This window comes from Triturus cristatus, chromosome 4_1, assembly GCF_964204655.1.
Source record: "Triturus cristatus chromosome 4_1, aTriCri1.1, whole genome shotgun sequence".
Lineage (NCBI taxonomy): Eukaryota > Metazoa > Chordata > Amphibia > Caudata > Salamandridae > Triturus > Triturus cristatus.
The window spans coordinates 802,913,811-802,931,604 of NC_140585.1; the positions used below are offsets into that span (position 1 = coordinate 802,913,811).

A 17,794-nucleotide genomic window follows, 5' to 3' on the forward strand; every position below is an offset into this window, starting at 1 on the left:
ATGGCAAAATTAATCTAATTTTCACATGAATCAAAGTATTCAAATTGCGCGTTTTTTCCAATAACCAAAGATGCATGCATAAAGAACGTTGCGCACATTAGAGTCAAGACGAGCCGTAATGCACTACATTGAAAAGACAAAGCCAACCAGAAAGACTAAGCAACTATTTGTTTCATTTGCAAACAGTTTCCAGGGAGGACCAGTAGCTAAAACACAATTGCAGGATAATTAGCACAGACTATTCAGCTGTGCCACACATATGCTGGAGAAAAATGTAGTTCAGCACCTAGAGCACATTCGAGAAGAAAGAAAGGAGCAACCATTGCCTTCTAGCAAATACACCATTGCAGGAAATGTGTACGGCAGAAACATTGTGATCTGTGCACATGTTAAAAAGACACTACTGTCTAGGCATACATGCTGGATACACAAGTGACCCACCCACCTCCACCAAGAAGATGGAAGGAACAACCTACCAAAAAAAAAAAGAATCTGAGGATGAGGACCAAAGGTGGGAGCTTCCGGAGGATGCATTACGATGTCACAAGAGTCTCCAAATGGGGGTCCGTCGACGCCCACCAACAACAAAAAACAATATTAGAAGAAGGACTACAAAAGAGTGGAGAATTCCAGACCCAACCAGTAGATGGAGGAATAATGCGCAGCATGTAAATACAGAAAGTTCAAGCAGCAAAACTACACCCACAGGTGAAAAACTATGTTTTTACGTTATCTTGTTTAACTCCTGTAGCTTCTCTGTGTATAATGGAAGTTGGTACTTTTCCAGTGTCTTCATCTGAAGAGGAAGTATTAATGCCTGCTTAGATTGCAGGCCTCACATAAATTGTCCCAGAAGTCATTGTGCAGTCTTCCTGATCTGACCTATTTCTTAATTACGCCTACGACTGTAAAAATCGAATTGCTGTTTCAGAAACAGAGGCTGTATTTCTTAGCTCCTTCTTAGACCGGTCTGTTCTCAAAACTCACACTCAATAAAAAATAAAATAAATAAATAAAAATTGTAAGGCGAATCGAGCCTGCTCATCTCTCACCTACAAGAAGTTTAAAAAGGAATTCTGGAATTTCCAGCTGTTATTGAACTGCAACCTCTTCAGCATGCCAGAAACATTTTCATTCTGTGATGTCTAATTGTTGCAAAAGGCCTTAAATGTGCCCTGCTTCTTATTCTGCTTTTTTGTGACCTCCAGATTGACTTGACTACTTCTGTTCTAGTTCAATATTTTCTTGGATTTAAATCATCTCTTTTTATTCAGACCTTTGCTACCTGACTAGGCCTGATTAAGAGCCATCTTGCCAACATTGTTTTTTAAAGAAATCTTACTGGTTTTAGATAATTGATGATTTCCTCTAGTGTTCGGGAAGTTAATCATGTTGGTCTTGTGACGAGTAAGGAGCTGCTGGTATTTTTCATAAGCTTTGAGAGGATTGGATAAGTGTTATGACAAAAGGGTTTGAACTTTGCAGTAGTATATGAAAATTCAGACAGGGCGATTTGCTTCAAGTCTGATCAGATGTCGGCCAATTACACAAGAGTGTTGTATCTTGAATGGGGTAATTTTTTGACTGGGTGGGGGAGAGTTGAATGTTTTTTTTCTTACTCCTGAAAGAGTCGTGCAAGGAATGACTCACATTTTTTGTTGTTTGTGTTGTTGATGGTAAGTGGTATGCATGGGTTTATAAGTTTTGCAATGTCAGATAATTTTCTGGGATTTTAACCAAGTGGATTTCCGTTAATTAGAGTGCGGATTAATCCAGAATTGAATTTTTGTATAGTTTTTCAATGCTGTAAAATGTGAGAGCATCTTCTGCAAGCTAGAGCAGGCAAGTTGTAAATAATGTTAAAAATGTTTTTCTTTGTAGCTCACCTTGCTGTCGGATGAACAGAAAGTGCATGTGGAGGTAAGCAACAACTGTATAAATGTATAAAACCACATAGAAGCCTAAGAAATCAGTCAGGATCTTCCGCTCTAAACATTCTTATAAATTGAAGCCTTATTATATATCTAAGCTATTTGTAAGTGTTCAATATATTTTTCCCGTCGAAAATCTCTTGTGCTTTTTCCTTCAACATAATTGACTCTCAGCTTTGCCGTGAAATTGTTTCTGTGTGTCTTTTCTAATGATATTGTTTCAGTCTTCATAGTGTGGGGTGTCTGACTTCGTATTTTTCCTCAGGGTTATTTTAATTTGGGGTGATCACACTAATTCTATCAGACTGCCCTGCGTTGTGTTTGGACTTGAATGAAGAACGGCTTTTCTTTGGTATGAAAAGTGTCCTTTGCAAAATTGTTGGAGGCAACACAAGTTGTAATTCCAGGTACCAGTTAATTCCAGTCCTGCTTTTTTTTTCCTTACACCAGATACCAGGACAGCCCTGTCTAGTTTCAAGTTGCAAAATACATTCAGCCCAGATCAAACATGGAACACAATAGACAGAACTAAAAATGGTTCTGTCATTTGGTAGCTATGTCTGTAGATCTGCCTAGACATAAGCAGATCCCATTTCAGAGTATTTTTCGGCCTCATCCCTTTGAGGCTTGCCGAACAGTACCTGAAGTCTATGGAGACCTCAGTTGGAGCCTTACATTTGCTGGGATTTACATTATCTTGTTTGAACACTCTTTTTCAGGCCTCTCTTTCCTTTGTAGAAGCTCTAGAAGAAAGACAGAAAAAGTATGGTCTAATGCTGTTTGCTGGGGATATGATTTTTTCATTTGGGAACCTAACTTGATTTGTCCTCATTTTCCGGCAGTGCCCCTAGGTTTAAATAAATGTTGCATCCATATCTACCACTCAATCCTGTTGTAGTAGATTATGTTCTTCTGGATGTTTGGAGAAGCTCTGCTACACCAGCACAGAAAGATGTCCCACAAGGAATAGGATTCTAGATGTCTCCAGTTTTCCACAAGGCTAGGAAACCATCTACGATTCAAGACGAGGGCATGCTGCTGTGACCTGTACTAGAAGTGCAAGTTAGCCTGACCAGACCAGGTAGAGAAGCTGACCCTCGTAGAGCTTTCAAGCTCGCAGTTCCTTGCGTCAGTAACTCATCCAGTCCAGTTTTTTTTGCATTCTGTAATTTGTAGTCTTGTTGATCAAATTGAAAAGAGAGATATAAACTTCCTAGGAAGCAAAGAAAATCCTGGGCCGGAAGTGGTGCTGATGCAATGACCTAGGAAACTGGACAACTTCACCCCAGACCAGATGGACAAGGAGCATTGCCCATTTCACTGTGGCAAGTGTGTGCCACTATGACTGTAGTGTGTGCCACTATGACTGTTGGTGCTCTTGTTGCTAAAACATTTTTCCTGTAACCACCCATTCAGGAGATGGAATATTTTGTACTTTCAGTGAGCCTACAATGGTTTCTTGTCCCTTTCCTTTGCCAGTAATTTCCATGCTTTCAACTTTGACTTTGGAGTCTCCCCTTGAACTGTACCATTGCCCTTTGCTTGTTTTACCTTTTTCTTCAGTCTAAGGATGATGTAAGTGTCACTGGTAAATTTGTAACGTGTGATATCACAGGAGTTCAAAGCTTTTCACTGAATGCACATTTGGTGTAATCTGTTGATGGGTGTGGATTGATGTACTGTTTTGCAATGGGGGGACAACTGGAATATAAGAGCTACTGCTGCATTTTCAACCATGGTTGTTTGAGGTCCTACCATAGGAATAGGAAAATGGACCACAATGCATTTGCAGGTGGGTGCATCCAGCGAGTAGCAGTTTAAATTCTCTCCGGACAAAGACTGGATTATGTTTTCAGTGATGAATGGCAGTCTTTTCTGCTTTGTTTCTGTGATTCCAGTTTTGTACCCTAGAGGAATATCTTTATTGACAGTGAGCCATTCTCCATTCCTAGCTATGTCTAGGTTTCCATAATGCAGAGCTGCAAGGTTGTTGTCAGTCACTTAGTGGTTGACATGATACCTGTGTTTACAGTGTGTTCTTGCATTGGAGAGGGTGGATCTCTCAGTGCCTGTGAAGAAAACCTTTTGTTATTGTAAGCGGGTAGTGAAGGTGAGGTGATATATGTCTTTGAGGGAGGAACAAAGCTGAGAGGTTGAGGTAGGAGTAAAGGAACAGAGGGGGGTGGGAAAAACACTGATCTGGGAAAGGTATGTTGGATAAGGTAGGTATTGAAAGGGAATTACAAGGGGAGAAGAAAGACGTAACTTAAGTGATGATAAGGGTAGAGGGAGGAGGAGCTTAGGGAAAAAGACAAGGATGGTAAGTGAAAAACTGGTAAGGGAATGTTGTGATGTTGAGGGATGAGCTGTGCAGACTAAATAATTTAAAAACTGACATGTGTGAGAGACCAGGGTTGTTCGAAGAAGATGTTGTAGGGGGATGCAAATATGTTCTTTGAGGTGTGAGAAACTTACTATTGGTTAAAGTCATGTTGGGAATGGTAGAAGTATCTGACAGTTGTGTGGAGTTGAGCATGGAAGCATACAGCTGGCATTATGTGGGGGAGGAGAATGAGTATGAAGGTTGGTGAAGGATGTCAAATGAGAGGGATGAAAAGGAGATTATGATGCGTGAGGTAGAGATATGGGTAGAATGGCATTTCTGAAGTAGAGAAGGGAATGTAAAGAAATCTCTAACTATTTCTAAGGCCACCTCCCTCTGAAATCACTTTAAGCATCCCACACATGGGTTTTAATCACGTATGCTTCATAGAGTGTTGCCTGTATGTGTAAGTAAGGTACGTTGGTTGGGGGAAGGACTGATAGGGTGTGGTGCATTGTTTTTTTCGTTGTATTTCTGAACATGGTTCTAGTATATTGGCAAGCAATACATCCTTGTGGCCTTGCTGAAATCTTCATGTTCCATTTAGGGAATCATGCTGGCTGTTATGAAAAAACTGACCTTCGATGAAGAATATAATTTTGAAAATGAGGTAAGTTGTTCACAATTTTCTTTTTTTTCTTTTATGTATTTTTCACAAGTGTAGACGCCACTTCTAAGGAAGCACATTTTACAATGAACAGGGCAAAGGGGAAAGGGGGGGGGGGGCTGGAGATCTTTCACACAAGGATGTCACCTGGATTTAGAACATGACTCATTCTATCGAATAGCAAAATAATGCTCCTCGTTTATGTGACATTGCAGAAGTAAAACTTAATTTAGTCTTTTGGTGGATGAACTCATTTAATTGATAATAGCCAACGTTCATTGCTTGGTTTCTGTGATTTTCTTTTGAGCATAGTGACTTGGTAGTAATTATCCCAATGCTTTATAGCAAAAATAGCGTAACTCAAGACATTAAAAATCTCAATTTTTTTTAGTGTTCCTTTTTATTGGTATTTTCACAACTGAACGTCTGAGCACTAATTGCAACAGCAATCGTGTATATTGCCAACATAGAGTTTTGGTCAGATTGATTACTGTTGGGATGCACTGCTTGCAAGTATTTGTTTTGAATCACTCAAGAGTTCCAGGCAGTGTGCCATATTTACCCAAAGGGAAAATGAATACTATATAATCCCTGAGAAATTACCCCAGTTTTAAATAGTTTGAATTCCAAGGTGGTAGCAGGCTGAGTTGTGGTATCTGCCAGCCTCTGCTTCACCCCTTGGATTCAACACTTAAACACACGCATAAATCTCTCCTCCCTGCTCCAGCCCATTCAATAGAGTAAGGAGCTGAGGGGCAACTTACTGAAATGATTTGTGGCCATGGGAGCCAGCCATATCTGCCTACATAGAAAACGGTACTTTGAAATCTGGAGGTTAGAAACCAGGATGCCACAGAAGCAAGGGTGGTAGATTTTTAGTACAATGCCTAAATAACATATGCAGGCTTTCAAACTACACTTTAATGCACCCTAAAAGACAGGTACCATTTTCGTCTCCTCATACTTCATTTAACAACTTTAATATCATGATGCCGCACCCACTTCTTTCCCGCACTTATGCACCACATCTACAACTCTGCTTCCCCCCAATTTACCCTGCGTTACTCCCCATACCTTTTGCTATACTCTCTTCCCATTTCTTTCCACTAATAGCTTCCCTTCTCAGCATAACGAACTGATCCCTGTAACATCATTTTTCCCCCACAACTGCGCAACCCCATTTCACCTATTTAAATGCCCAAGTACCTTTCCTAACTTGATGACTCACAGTATACAACTCCTGTAACAACGTTGAATTCTAGTCATATGCCACCTATCTGTAGTCTGACTCACTCCTTCCATTTACTGCTAACCCATGAGCCCGCAATTCCAAAACTCAGTAATACATTTCCACATCCTTCTCATTCAGAAACACCTTACCCCATCACACTAAAGTCCAGTTTTGGAGCAGATTATGTAAACAAGCGTTATTGAAAAAATAAAACTAATGGTGAAAAAATAAATATAATAAATGTAAATATGAGAAATTAATGGCAACTTATCAGATGGTGACCAATAAATCAGTTAGTACCACGACAGATGTAGCCAACAGAAATAGAGTAGAAGTGAATTGGATAATCTGAACCATAGTCTCCGTGGTACTTGTAGGTGTCAGGATAGGAAGGCGATGTAGCCTTCCATTATCATTCTGCCTTCCCCTTGCAAATATGAAAAGATCATGAAATCAAGTTATTGATGGAATCAATCTTTATCAGAATCTCTCCCTTCGTAGTTACTAACTAATGGCTACATTAGTACCAAAAGTGCCTAAGGCGAGTTTTCCAATGCCCATTTAACACACATAGGTTTTGTCATCAATTAAACCATGTTTCCAGCCTGCAGTATTCCTTCCAAAAGCAAGGCAAGATTTTGTCTTTGTTTTGTCATGCTTTGACTTAGGTGACAGCACCAGCTCATTCCAGGAGATGACCTTCAAGCAGAATGCTTGTAGCTTCATTCCTGATGGATGCATCTGCCTGTGGATTCCTCACCTTATGAATATCACCTGCGCCAGCATTCTGCGGAATTTTTTCCAAGCTCTCCACGCCGACGAGGACGTCTGCTCTGCTCGTGACTCCGCATGACGTCACCGGAGCCATAAGAGAGCCTCGTCAGCATGATGATGTCCGTTCTCTTTTTTCCGCGCCGTCGACGCGTAACGGTTTTTTAGCACTCTCCATATTTTGTAGAGTTACTTTGTTGTTCCTTCAACTTTAACTGTTGCTGTTGCGATGTAGTCTTCGAGGAAGTCTGGTTTTAAGGCCTGTAGGGAGTTTGGGGGTCACATGTCCATCACTGACCCCCATCAAGATTGCTTATGGGGCTGGAGGACAGTTCATGTTGCAGGAAAATGAATCAGAAGGCGCTTAAAGAACGGGAGGCCAAGTTGTTTCTGGCCAAGGCAAAGAAGGAAGGAAGAGGGCGTCAGAGAGAGAAATCGTCGACTTCGCATACACCGAAGTCGAGAAAACATAAGAAATATAGAAGACATGGATCTCGGCGCCGTTCGACGAAGGGTAAGGCTTCGAGTCACCTTCGCCTGCTCCTCGACGTCGCCGTAAAGACTTTGTATCTCCTCCGCCCTTGCCTTCTCCTCGTGTGACTCCGGAGAGGTCTCCATCGCCTAAAGGTGCTCTGGCGCAGTCTCCGGCGCCGAGGGATTCACCGGCTTCCGAAGCCGAGCCGGTGCAGGATGATCCATCTTCATCTGTGCCTGAAAATTAACCGGTGGATTCGGCAGTGGATCCGATTGTTTCGACGTTGGATACTCCCAGTTTGGATAAAGGCTCAAATCCGTATCCACAGTTCCCGACTCCAGGTTCGGATCCGTCTCAGTTTTTGAATGCAATGTACAGTGTGTTTGCAAAGGCGGCTTTCCCATCCGGAGCACCTTCTGGTCCCGCCGGTCCGCTGGCTTTCAACTTGGGTGTGCCCCAGAACTATGCCCAGGCACCCTTTGTGCCTTTCATGCCGATGGCGCCGTCATGGCAGTTTCTGGCTCCGAGGGTCTCGACGCAGTTGATGGAATCCCCGGCGCCGTCTGGTGGGCCTTCCTCTCGCCTCGTACGGATCTCATGCCTCCTTCGGAGCTGGCTCCTGAGCAGTCAGCGCCACGTACGACGCCACCGATGCCGCTTCCGCGGATTCGTTCAAGGAGAGAGGCACAGAGGCTGTTGGAAGAGGAGCAGTATCGCAGAGAGGAAGTAGAAGAGGGTGAATTGGAAGAGTCTCTAGATGAATTTGAGGGAATTCAGGAGGCAAGTGGATTGGACACCTCTCCTGAGTGGGAACTCTCTTCAACAAGGGCTTCTCCTCCTCAAGAGGTAGCTCCTTACCATACGGTTATAAGAAAAGCTGCGGAGCTTTTGGATTTACAGTTACCTACTGGTGAGTATAAGCCGAATTTGCTAACAGAGGTCTTGCATTCGCCTTCTTCTACATTTGAGCCCCTGTTACCCTTTAATGAAGCCTTATTGGAGCCTATCCTCGAGGTTTGGCGTAAACCACTCTCTTCGCCTGCTGTTTCTAAGGCTGTGGCTAGAAGATATAGGACTGCACCAGTGTTTCCATTATTTCTCTCTTCTCATCCATCTCCAGAAAGTTTGGTGGTGCAGGCATCTTGCTCCTAACAATCTTCAGGTGCTTTTCCTCAGGCTCCAGCTGACAGAGACTCTAAGAAAATGGAGCAGTCAGCTAAAAAGGTTGTCTCTTCGTCTAGCATGGCACTTAAATCGACCAATGCTACCTGTCTGTTGGGCCGTTATATAAATGCCTTGATGGACTCGGCAAAACAGTTGGCTCCCAAGTTATCTGATGAGGAGAGGGGAAACTTTATGGAGGTTCTTTCGGATGCTCAGGCTGCAGCTAGACGGGTTATTCAATCAGGACTGGATATGGCTGATTCAGTGGCCAGAGTTATGGACTCCTCCATAGCTACAAATTAGGCAAGCTAGGCTTCGATCCTCTGGATTTTCTCCTGAAGTCCAGACCACTCTTTGATTTTCCCTTTGACGGATCTAAACTCTACGGGGAAAAGGCCGATTCGGCTTTGCAAAGGTTTAAGTATAGCAGAGCCACGGAGAAATTCTTGGGATTGCAAACCCAGACAGGGGGTTTTGGCTACAAAAAATATTGTGGCTTTGGAAGATCTTCCTTTCGCAGCTTCCGTCAACTTCAGGAGCAGCAGCAGCAGCAGAATCCACTCTAAGTGTTATAGAGGAAGAGTCAAAGGTCGCCAACGTGGTTCTCTCCGCAATCTCTCCTCCTCCTCTTCTGCCTCCCCCGCTCCCTCTGTTACCGCAGAAAGCAGCCCTAGATCCCCCATCCTGAATCATGTGGTTCCTGTAGGGGGTCAGCTGCCTCACTTTCTACAGGGTTGGAAATCGGTCACATCAGACATTTGGGTTTTAAACCTTGTAGAGAATGGGTACGCCCTTCCCTTTCGGGAATTTCCTCCTCCTTACCCTCCTTGCCAATGTTTTTGTTCAGAGGACCATTTACTACTTCTACAGAAGGAGGTCCTTGCATTACTACAAAAAGGTGCGATAGAGGTGGTTCCAGAGCAGGAAAGGGGTCACGGATGCTACTCCTGGTATTTCCTGATCCCCAAAAAGGACGGCAGGTTACGTCCGATTCTGGACCTCAGGGTCTTGAATTTTTACCTGAAGCAGGACAAATTCAAGATGCTGACCCTTGCTCAGGTTCTTGTGGCGCTGCAGCAAGAGGACTGGATGGTGTCGATCGACTTACAGGATGCGTATTTTCACATCCCAATTCTGAAGTCGCACAGGAAGTATCTCTGTTTTACGGTAGGGTCGCAGCACTACCAGTTTGCGGTCCTCCCGTCTGGTCTTACTACTGCACCTAGAGTCTTCACAAAGGTGATGGCAGTGGTGGCAGCTTATCTCAGAAGGTCGGGGATTCCTGTTTTCCCCTATCTGTACGATTTGGCTGCTCAAAGCGGAGTTGCCAGAGATGGTCCTTCATCATCTGCGAGTAACATCTCAACTGTTGTTCAGCTTAGTTTTTTGTAATCAATGTGCCCAAATCCCACCTGGTGCCCTCTCCGCGCAACCTGTTCATAGGGGCGGTACTGGACACTACTGTGTGTCGAGCTTTTCCTCCTCCGCAAAGAATTATCGACATTCAGGAGATGATTCCTTTGTTTTACGATGGAGCGGTTGTTCCGGTCCTGAAGGTCCTGAAGGTCCTTCGCCTGCCCGGTCTGTTCGCTTCCCGCATTCTGTTGGTCAGTCATGCGCGCTAGCACATGAGGGCGCTCCAGTGGTGCCTCCGCAGGCAGTGGTTTCAACACAACGGAGATCTCAGGGAGTCAGTCAGAATCTCCAGAGACGCTGCAGCGGAGCTGACTTGGTGGAGTGTGCAGGGCAACCTGTCTCAAGGCAAACCCTTTCAGCTTTCTCCTCCGGTGGCCACAGTGATCACGGATGCCTCCGCTCTAGGGTGGGGTGCTCATCTGGGGGATCTGGAGGTCAAGGGTCTTTGGTCTCCAGAGGAAAGGTTGCTTCACATCAACCTTCTGGAATTGCGGGCGATACATTTGGCACTAAAGGATTTCCTTCCCTCCCTTCGCGGTCAGTCGGTTCAGGTCCTGAGGGACAACATTACCGCGATGTGGTACATCAACAAACAGGAAGTTGTAGGGTCGTATCGTCTCTGTCGAGAGGCTCTGCGACTCTGGTCCTGGGCTCAGAACAATCAGATTTGTGTGTTTGCAAATAATCTAGCCGGTGTGCTGAATGTTTGTGCGGAGAGTCTCAGTTGGCGTTACTCAGCCGATCACGAGTGGCGGCTTCATCTGAAGGTGGTCCATCACATCTTCTGGATGTGGGGATCCTCCCCGGTTGGACCTGTTTGCCACCCAAGAGAACGCACACTGCCCGTTATTCTGCAGTCTCCAGTTTCCGCTGCAGGGAGCGCTGGGGGACGCGTTTCAATTGGATTGGAGCTCACAACTCCTTTATGCGTTTCCTCCCATACCCTTGATTCCTCGGGTTCTGGGGAAGATTCACCAAGACCGGGCCCAAGTCATATTGATTGCCCCGGATTGGCCAAGAAGGGTGTGATACACAGATCTTCTTCACCTCCCCTCGCACCCTCTGCTCCGTCTCCCTCTCAGGGCAGACTTCTCGCAGTCGCAGGGGCAGGTTCTATACCCCCACCTCCAGAGCCTGCACCGTCATGCCTGGAGATTGAACGGGGCAGCCTGAGTTCCTTCTCTCTCCCGCTGGACGTTGTGGATGTTATCTTATCTTCCAGGCGACACTCCACAAAGTAGATTTATTCCTATAAATGGTCTAAGTTTGTTAAATGGTGTGGAGAGAGATCCGTTGATCCTTTAAAGGCCCACTTGTCGAATGTTGTTCAGTTTGCTCTTTCCTTGGCTCAGCAAGGTTGTGCTGTGTCCACAGTTAAGGGCTATTTGTCGGCCTTATCGGCTTTTCTGTGTCTGCCTGATCAGCCGTCTTTATTTAAGTCTCCTATCGTTTTGAGGTTTATAAAGGGCCTTACCAATAGGTTTCCGCCTACTCCCTTTGTTATGCCCCAATGGGATCTAAATCTGGTTTTAACTTTTTTGATGGGTTCCCCGTTTGAACCCTTACATAGCTGTCCTTTGAGGCTTTTGTCTTTTGAAACAGTCTGTTCGAGGCATATGAGCTGCAGATTGTACACTTAGCATAGGTCGCCATCTGGTGTTGGGCCCGGATGTTTGCAGTTTGTTTTTCTTCTTGGACAGTCTTTGGAAGTCACGAGTTTGGTGACTCCTCCTTCGGTCCGTACTGCGCATGGGCTTCGGCTCCATCCTCAGATTGTTTTTTTCCGCCATCGGGCTCGGATGTGATACTTCGTGCTCCGGCTTCGAACTTCTACGGTTCCAGCCTCGACGGAAAATCCTCGATTCTTCGAGTTCCTTCATCATCTTCATCTCTCGAAGCGGCACTTTCTCCATCCCGTACATCGACACCGGCCTTCGGGCCCTCCGCGACTCCGGTCCCGGCCGATGGAAAGGACTCCGTTCAAAAAGTGCCCAAAATGTGGGTCTAAATTTCCCCACACCGACCTCCATCAGGTGTGTAACCTTTGCCTCTCTCCGGAACACGAGGCCAGAGACTGCCCCGCCTGAAAGTCTTTTCGACCGAAGAAGACCATCCGAGATCGAAGAGCTCGACGCACCATGGCGCACTCATCCTCTGCAGCTCCACCGGACATCTTCGGAGACGACGCCGAAGCTTCGGGGCAAACACACACCGAGCAGGAGGAAGACGTCGTCAGCGCTTCCGAGGCCGACGACTCCGACGTGGAGGACGTTACACCAGCGCAGCGGGCCGTGAGTACTATGCCCCCTCCCACCCCCACGCCGAAAACCAAAGAGACTCAGGTTACTCCCTCGCCTGCCGGCCTGGGCAAAACCAAAACCATAACTTCGATCACCCCACCTTCGGGCCCGGTGTCGAAGCTCCCAAAGTCTCATGGCAGCTCGGGATCGAGCCAGCCGACACCCGGTGCCGAAAAACAGCATCCGGCACCGAAGACTGCAAAATCCAGCTCGACTCCGAAACCACCGGTGCCGAAGCCTGGACACTCGGTGCCGACCAAACACAAACACAAATCTGTCGGCACCGATGCTCCGGCGCCGAAACATCATTCGACGCCGAAACACCCGGAGACCTCAAAAAAGCATGGCGCACACAGACCATCGAAACCCCCGGTTCCGAAATCACCGGTGCCGACAGACGACTCGACACCATTGGCTCTGTTTACACCAGACCCTTTACAAAAGACTTTGTCCAAAGATCCAAAGACTGGGCTTTTGACTTTAACTACCAAGAAAAGACGCCTTGATGCTCCGGCTCCTCCTCCTCCACCCAAAAGGAAGGACTCTGCTACTTCCCCCCTCAGAGTGCCCTCCCCACCACCGCCTCCCCTACCCCCTCCACCTCCTCCACCGCCTCCACCTCACAGGTCTCCGCCACCTGTACCTCACTACGATCCGACCCCATCCCCAGATCCGGATGATGGGGATCCGGACAATTACCCGGCGGACGCCCCAATGGATCCCACTCCACCAGGGACCCCAGATCCATGGGAGGATTACAATAACCCTGATATACCCAATGTACCTCAGGACGACCTATACCCATCAAGACCGTCTCCTCCAGAGGACTCCTTAGGGTTTCACCATTTAGTGCAGAGAGCAGCACACTACCATGGGGTGGACATGCACAGTGAACCAGTAGAAGAAGACTTCCTACTGGATACATTTGATATACAAGACAAATCCACTTCCATTTTACCCATGCTTAAGGGTGTCACCAAGCACGCTACAGAGGTGTTCAAAGACCCTGTCAGAGCCAGAGTACTGAACCCTAGAATAGAGAAGAAGTACAAGGCGGCACCCACAGACCCTGCTTACATCAAGGGCCCTGCTCCCCTAGATTCCCTAGTTGTCTCCACAGCTAGAAAGCGGGCTAACTCCCAATCCTCAGGAGATGCCCCACCGCCAGACAAAGAATCTAAACTTCTGGACGCGTCTGGTAAACGCACCGCCTCCCAAGCTGCAAACATGTGGCGCATTGCAAACACACAAGCACTGCTTGCGCGATATGATAGAGCACACTATGACGAACTAGAGGCTCTTATGCAGCACCTTCCAGAAAAATACAAGCACAAGGCTCATGACCTGATACAGGAGGGTAAACTAATTACAAACACCTCCATTAAGTGTGCCCTCGATGCAGCCGACACTGCTTCTAGGGCCATAAATACCAGTGTCCTGCTTCGTCGCCACGCCTGGCTCAGGATCTCAGGGTTCAAGCCTGAAGTCCAGGCATCCATACTCAATCACCCCTTTGACCAGGAAACACTCTTTGGGCCAAAGGTAGACGAAGCGCTCGAAAAGATGAAGAAAGACACAGACACAGCAAAGTCTATGGGGGCACTCCAAACACAAGCCTCCAAACGTTCCTTTCGACGCTCGTCCTTTCGTGGCACAGGCAGAGGCTCCTCCACCGATAACGCCTCTACCTCCTACAAGTCCCCTCCTCAAAATACCTTTTCAAAGGGCAATCAGAGAGGTGGTTACAGGGGTAACAACAATAAGGGCAGGGGCAAAACCAACAACACCCGTTCTGCCACCCCCCCCGCACAATGACTCCCCTCCGCTCCCCCCAGACCATTCCACTCCGGTCGGGGGCAGACTACAAAACTTTATCCACGTATGGGAGTCCATAACATCGGACAAATGGGTGACCCAAATCATTCGGTCAGGGTACTGTCTAGAGCTAACATCTACCCCACCCAATATCCCACCAAGGCACCGTCCAATGTCTCAAGAACATTCCACACTGCTCAAACAAGAGGTACTCTCACTCCTGCAAAAACACGCTATAGAGCAGGTCCCCGTCAATCAACGAAATCTAGGGGTCTACTCTCTATATTTCTTAATACCAAAGAAAGACGAGACCCTCAGACCCATTCTGGACCTCCGGCCTCTAAATGCCTACATACATTCAGACCATTTTCACATGGTCACTCTACAACAAGTCCTCCCACTCCTCTGCCAGGGAGACTTTCTCACAACCTTGGATCTGAAAGACGCATACTTTCACATTCCAATACACCCCTCTCACAGGAAATACCTCAGGTTCGTGGTGGACGGGCAACATTACCAATTCACGGTTCTCCCCTTCGGGGTCACCACTGCACCACGAGTGTTTACCAAATGCCTAGCAGTAGTAGCAGCACACCTCAGACGTCAACACATTCACGTCTTCCCTTACTTAGACGACTGGCTGATAAAAGCCACGTCCTACCACCAATGTGTGCAACATACAAACAGCACCATCCAACTGCTCCACCAGCTAGGCTTCACGGTGAACTACCAAAAGTCGCACCTCATACCATCTCACACAAAGCAATATCTCGGGGCCACTATAGACACCTCCAAAGGTATTGCCTATCCAAACTCAGCCAGAATCACAAGCATTCAAGCCTTACGCAAAACATTCCTTCCCCAACACTCTCTTCCAGCAAGAGTGTTCATGAAGCTCATAGGAATGATGGCGTCCTGCATATTTATAGTGCCCCATGCAAGACTCCACATGCGTCCACTTCAAGAGTGCCTAGCACAACAGTGGAACCAGGCCCAGGGTCAGCTGACGGATCTGGTGTTGGTGGACGGCCGCACACATCACTCTCTGCAGTGGTGGAACACCACAAACCTTTCCAAAGGACGGCCGTTCCTGGACCCGGTTCCTCAGGTGATTCTAACAGCGGACGCATCGCTCTCCGGCTGGGGAGCGCACCTCCTACACCTCACAATGCAAGGTCTATGGACGCCACAGCAAAAATCGCTCCACATCAACCATCTGGAGCTCTTGGCGATCTTTCTAGCCCTAAAATCTTTCCAAAAACAAATTTCGGGCAAAGCAGTCCTCATTCGCACAGACAACATGACTGCGATGTATTATATACAAAAACAGGGGGGGGGACACTCTCCCCAGCTCTCCCGCTTAGCCCAGAGCATATGGAGATGGGCAATTCCCCAAAACATCTTTCTCCTGGCACAGCACGTTCCATGAGTACAAAACACCATAGCAGATCTGCTCAGCAGACAAACGCAACAACTACACGAATGGGAACTGCATCCACAAGTTCTTCACCCATTCTTCAAACAGTGGGGGCATCCTCAAATAGACCTCTCACCACCCACGAAAACAAAAAATGCCCAAGCTTCGCCGCCAGATACCCACACCCATTGTCCAAGGGCAATGCGAGATGGATGAACTGGTCAGGCAGATTTGCATACGCCTTTCCACCTCTCCCACTAATTCCATTAGTGGTCAGGAAGCTACAACAGCACTCCCTCACACTCATTCTGGTAGCTCCAACGTGGGCCAGGCAGCCGTGGTACACCACGCTACTACAACTATCAGTGGTACCACATCAAAAACTGCACCTTTCCCCATGCCTCCTAACCCAGAACCATGGAGAAATCAGGCACCCGGACCCAGCTCAGCTCAACCTGGCGATCTGGCTCCTGAAATCTTAGAATTCGGATACCTTAACCTTCCCCCTGATTGCATGAACATCATCATGGAAGCCAGACGTCCTACCACTAGAGCATGCTATGCCGCAAAGTGGAAAAGATTTGTAATTTACTGCCGTAACAATACAATTAACCCCCTAGATGCATCCATACAGCACATCATATGCTATCTGCTCCATCTTCACAGGTGTAACCTGGCATATTCATCCATACGCCTACACCTAGCAGCGATCGCTGCCTATCTACAAAACAGGCAGCATTTATCACTCTTCAGAGTGCCCGCTATTAAAGCCTTCATGGAAGGCCTTAAACGAGTAATTCCTCCCAGGGCACCACCTTCCCCTGTATGGAATCTAAATTTAGTTCTTACACGTCTAATGGGTCCGCCCTTCGAACCAATGCACAAATGTGAGCTACAGTTTCTCACCTGGAAAACAGCTTTCCTTGTAGCTATCACTTCCCTTAGAAGGGTTGGTGAAATACAAGCGTTCACCATACAGGAACCCTACATACAAATGCATCACAGCAAGGTCATACTTCGCACAAATCCGAAGTTTCTGCCCAAAGTCATTTCCCCCTTCCACCTCAATCAATCAGTGGAATTACCTGTCTTCTTTTCGCAACCCCAATCTGTTGCAGAAAGGGCCTTACACACACTCGATGTAAAAAGGGCGTTACTATACTACATACAAAGAACGCAACCCTTCAGGAAGACTAAACAATTGTTTGTTTCCTTCTCTCCACCACATAAAGGCAACCCCATTTCAAAATCAGGGATAGCTAGGTGGATTGTAAAATGCATACAAATTTGCTATCAAAAGGCAAAGAGAACATTATCTGTTCCCCCTAAAGCCCACTCTACAAGAAAGTTAGGGGCTTCTATGGCTTTTCTAGGGAATATACCCTTAGATGACATCTGCAAGGCAGCCACATGGTCTACACCGCACACCTTCACAAAACACTACTGTGTAGATGTGCATTCCAAGCAGCAAGCTAGGGTGGGCCAGGCTGTACTAAAGACACTTTTTCAAACAGCTGCAACGGATACCGGTGGTCGCCGCTAAGGTTGGGTACTGCTATGTAATCTATGCTAAGTGTACAATCTGCAGCTCATATGCCTCGAACGGAATATGCTACTTACCAGTATGCATCTGTTCTTGGCATGTAGAGCTGCAGAGTTGTATACGCCCACCCGCCTCCCCGGCTACCTGTATCCGTTCCAGTACATCTTATTTAGATACAACACATGGGTTTCTCACTGTTATTACTACGCTCCATCATTTCCCTGTTGGCGAAAAACAATCTGAGGATGGAGCCGAAGCCCATGCGCAGTACGGACCGAAGGAGGAGTCACCAAACTCGTGACTTCCAAAGACTGTCCAAGAAGAAAAACAAACTGCAAACATCCGGGCCCAACACCAGATGGCGACCTATGCTAAGTGTACAACTCTGCAGCTCTACATGCCAAGAACAGATGCATACTGGTAAGTAGCATATTCCTTCTGGTAGCTATTACCTCAGCAAGGAGGGTGAGTGAGCTTCAAGCTCTTAGTTCAAAACCCCCGTTTTTGACCATACATGCTGAAAGGATGGTCCTCAGGACCAGGGCTGCTTTTCTGCCTAAGGTAGTTACTCTCTTTCATCTGGGGCAGTCCATAACTCTCCCTGTGTTTTATCCTCCCCCTCACCCTTCTAAGGAGGAGGAGAGACTTCACCGCCTGGACCCTAAAAGAGCGTTGAGCTTTTATTTGGACAGGACAAAGGACTTGCGTATCGACACTCAGCTCTTTGTGGGCTACGTTGGA

At 46.8% G+C, this 17,794-nt stretch overlaps 1 protein-coding gene across 2 annotated transcripts in view; it reads left to right on the plus strand.

The window, feature by feature from the left end:
* Positions 1-17,794, plus strand: part of XPOT (exportin for tRNA) — a 464,061-nt gene that overhangs the window by 184,494 nt on the left and 261,773 nt on the right. For both annotated transcript variants that reach the window (XM_085653409.1, XM_085653408.1), the window contains 2 exons: positions 1,882-1,920; positions 4,862-4,924. In XM_085653409.1, coding sequence (XP_085509535.1) covers positions 1,882-1,920; positions 4,862-4,924 — 102 coding nt within the window. The remainder of the gene's footprint in view (positions 1-1,881; positions 1,921-4,861; positions 4,925-17,794) is intronic.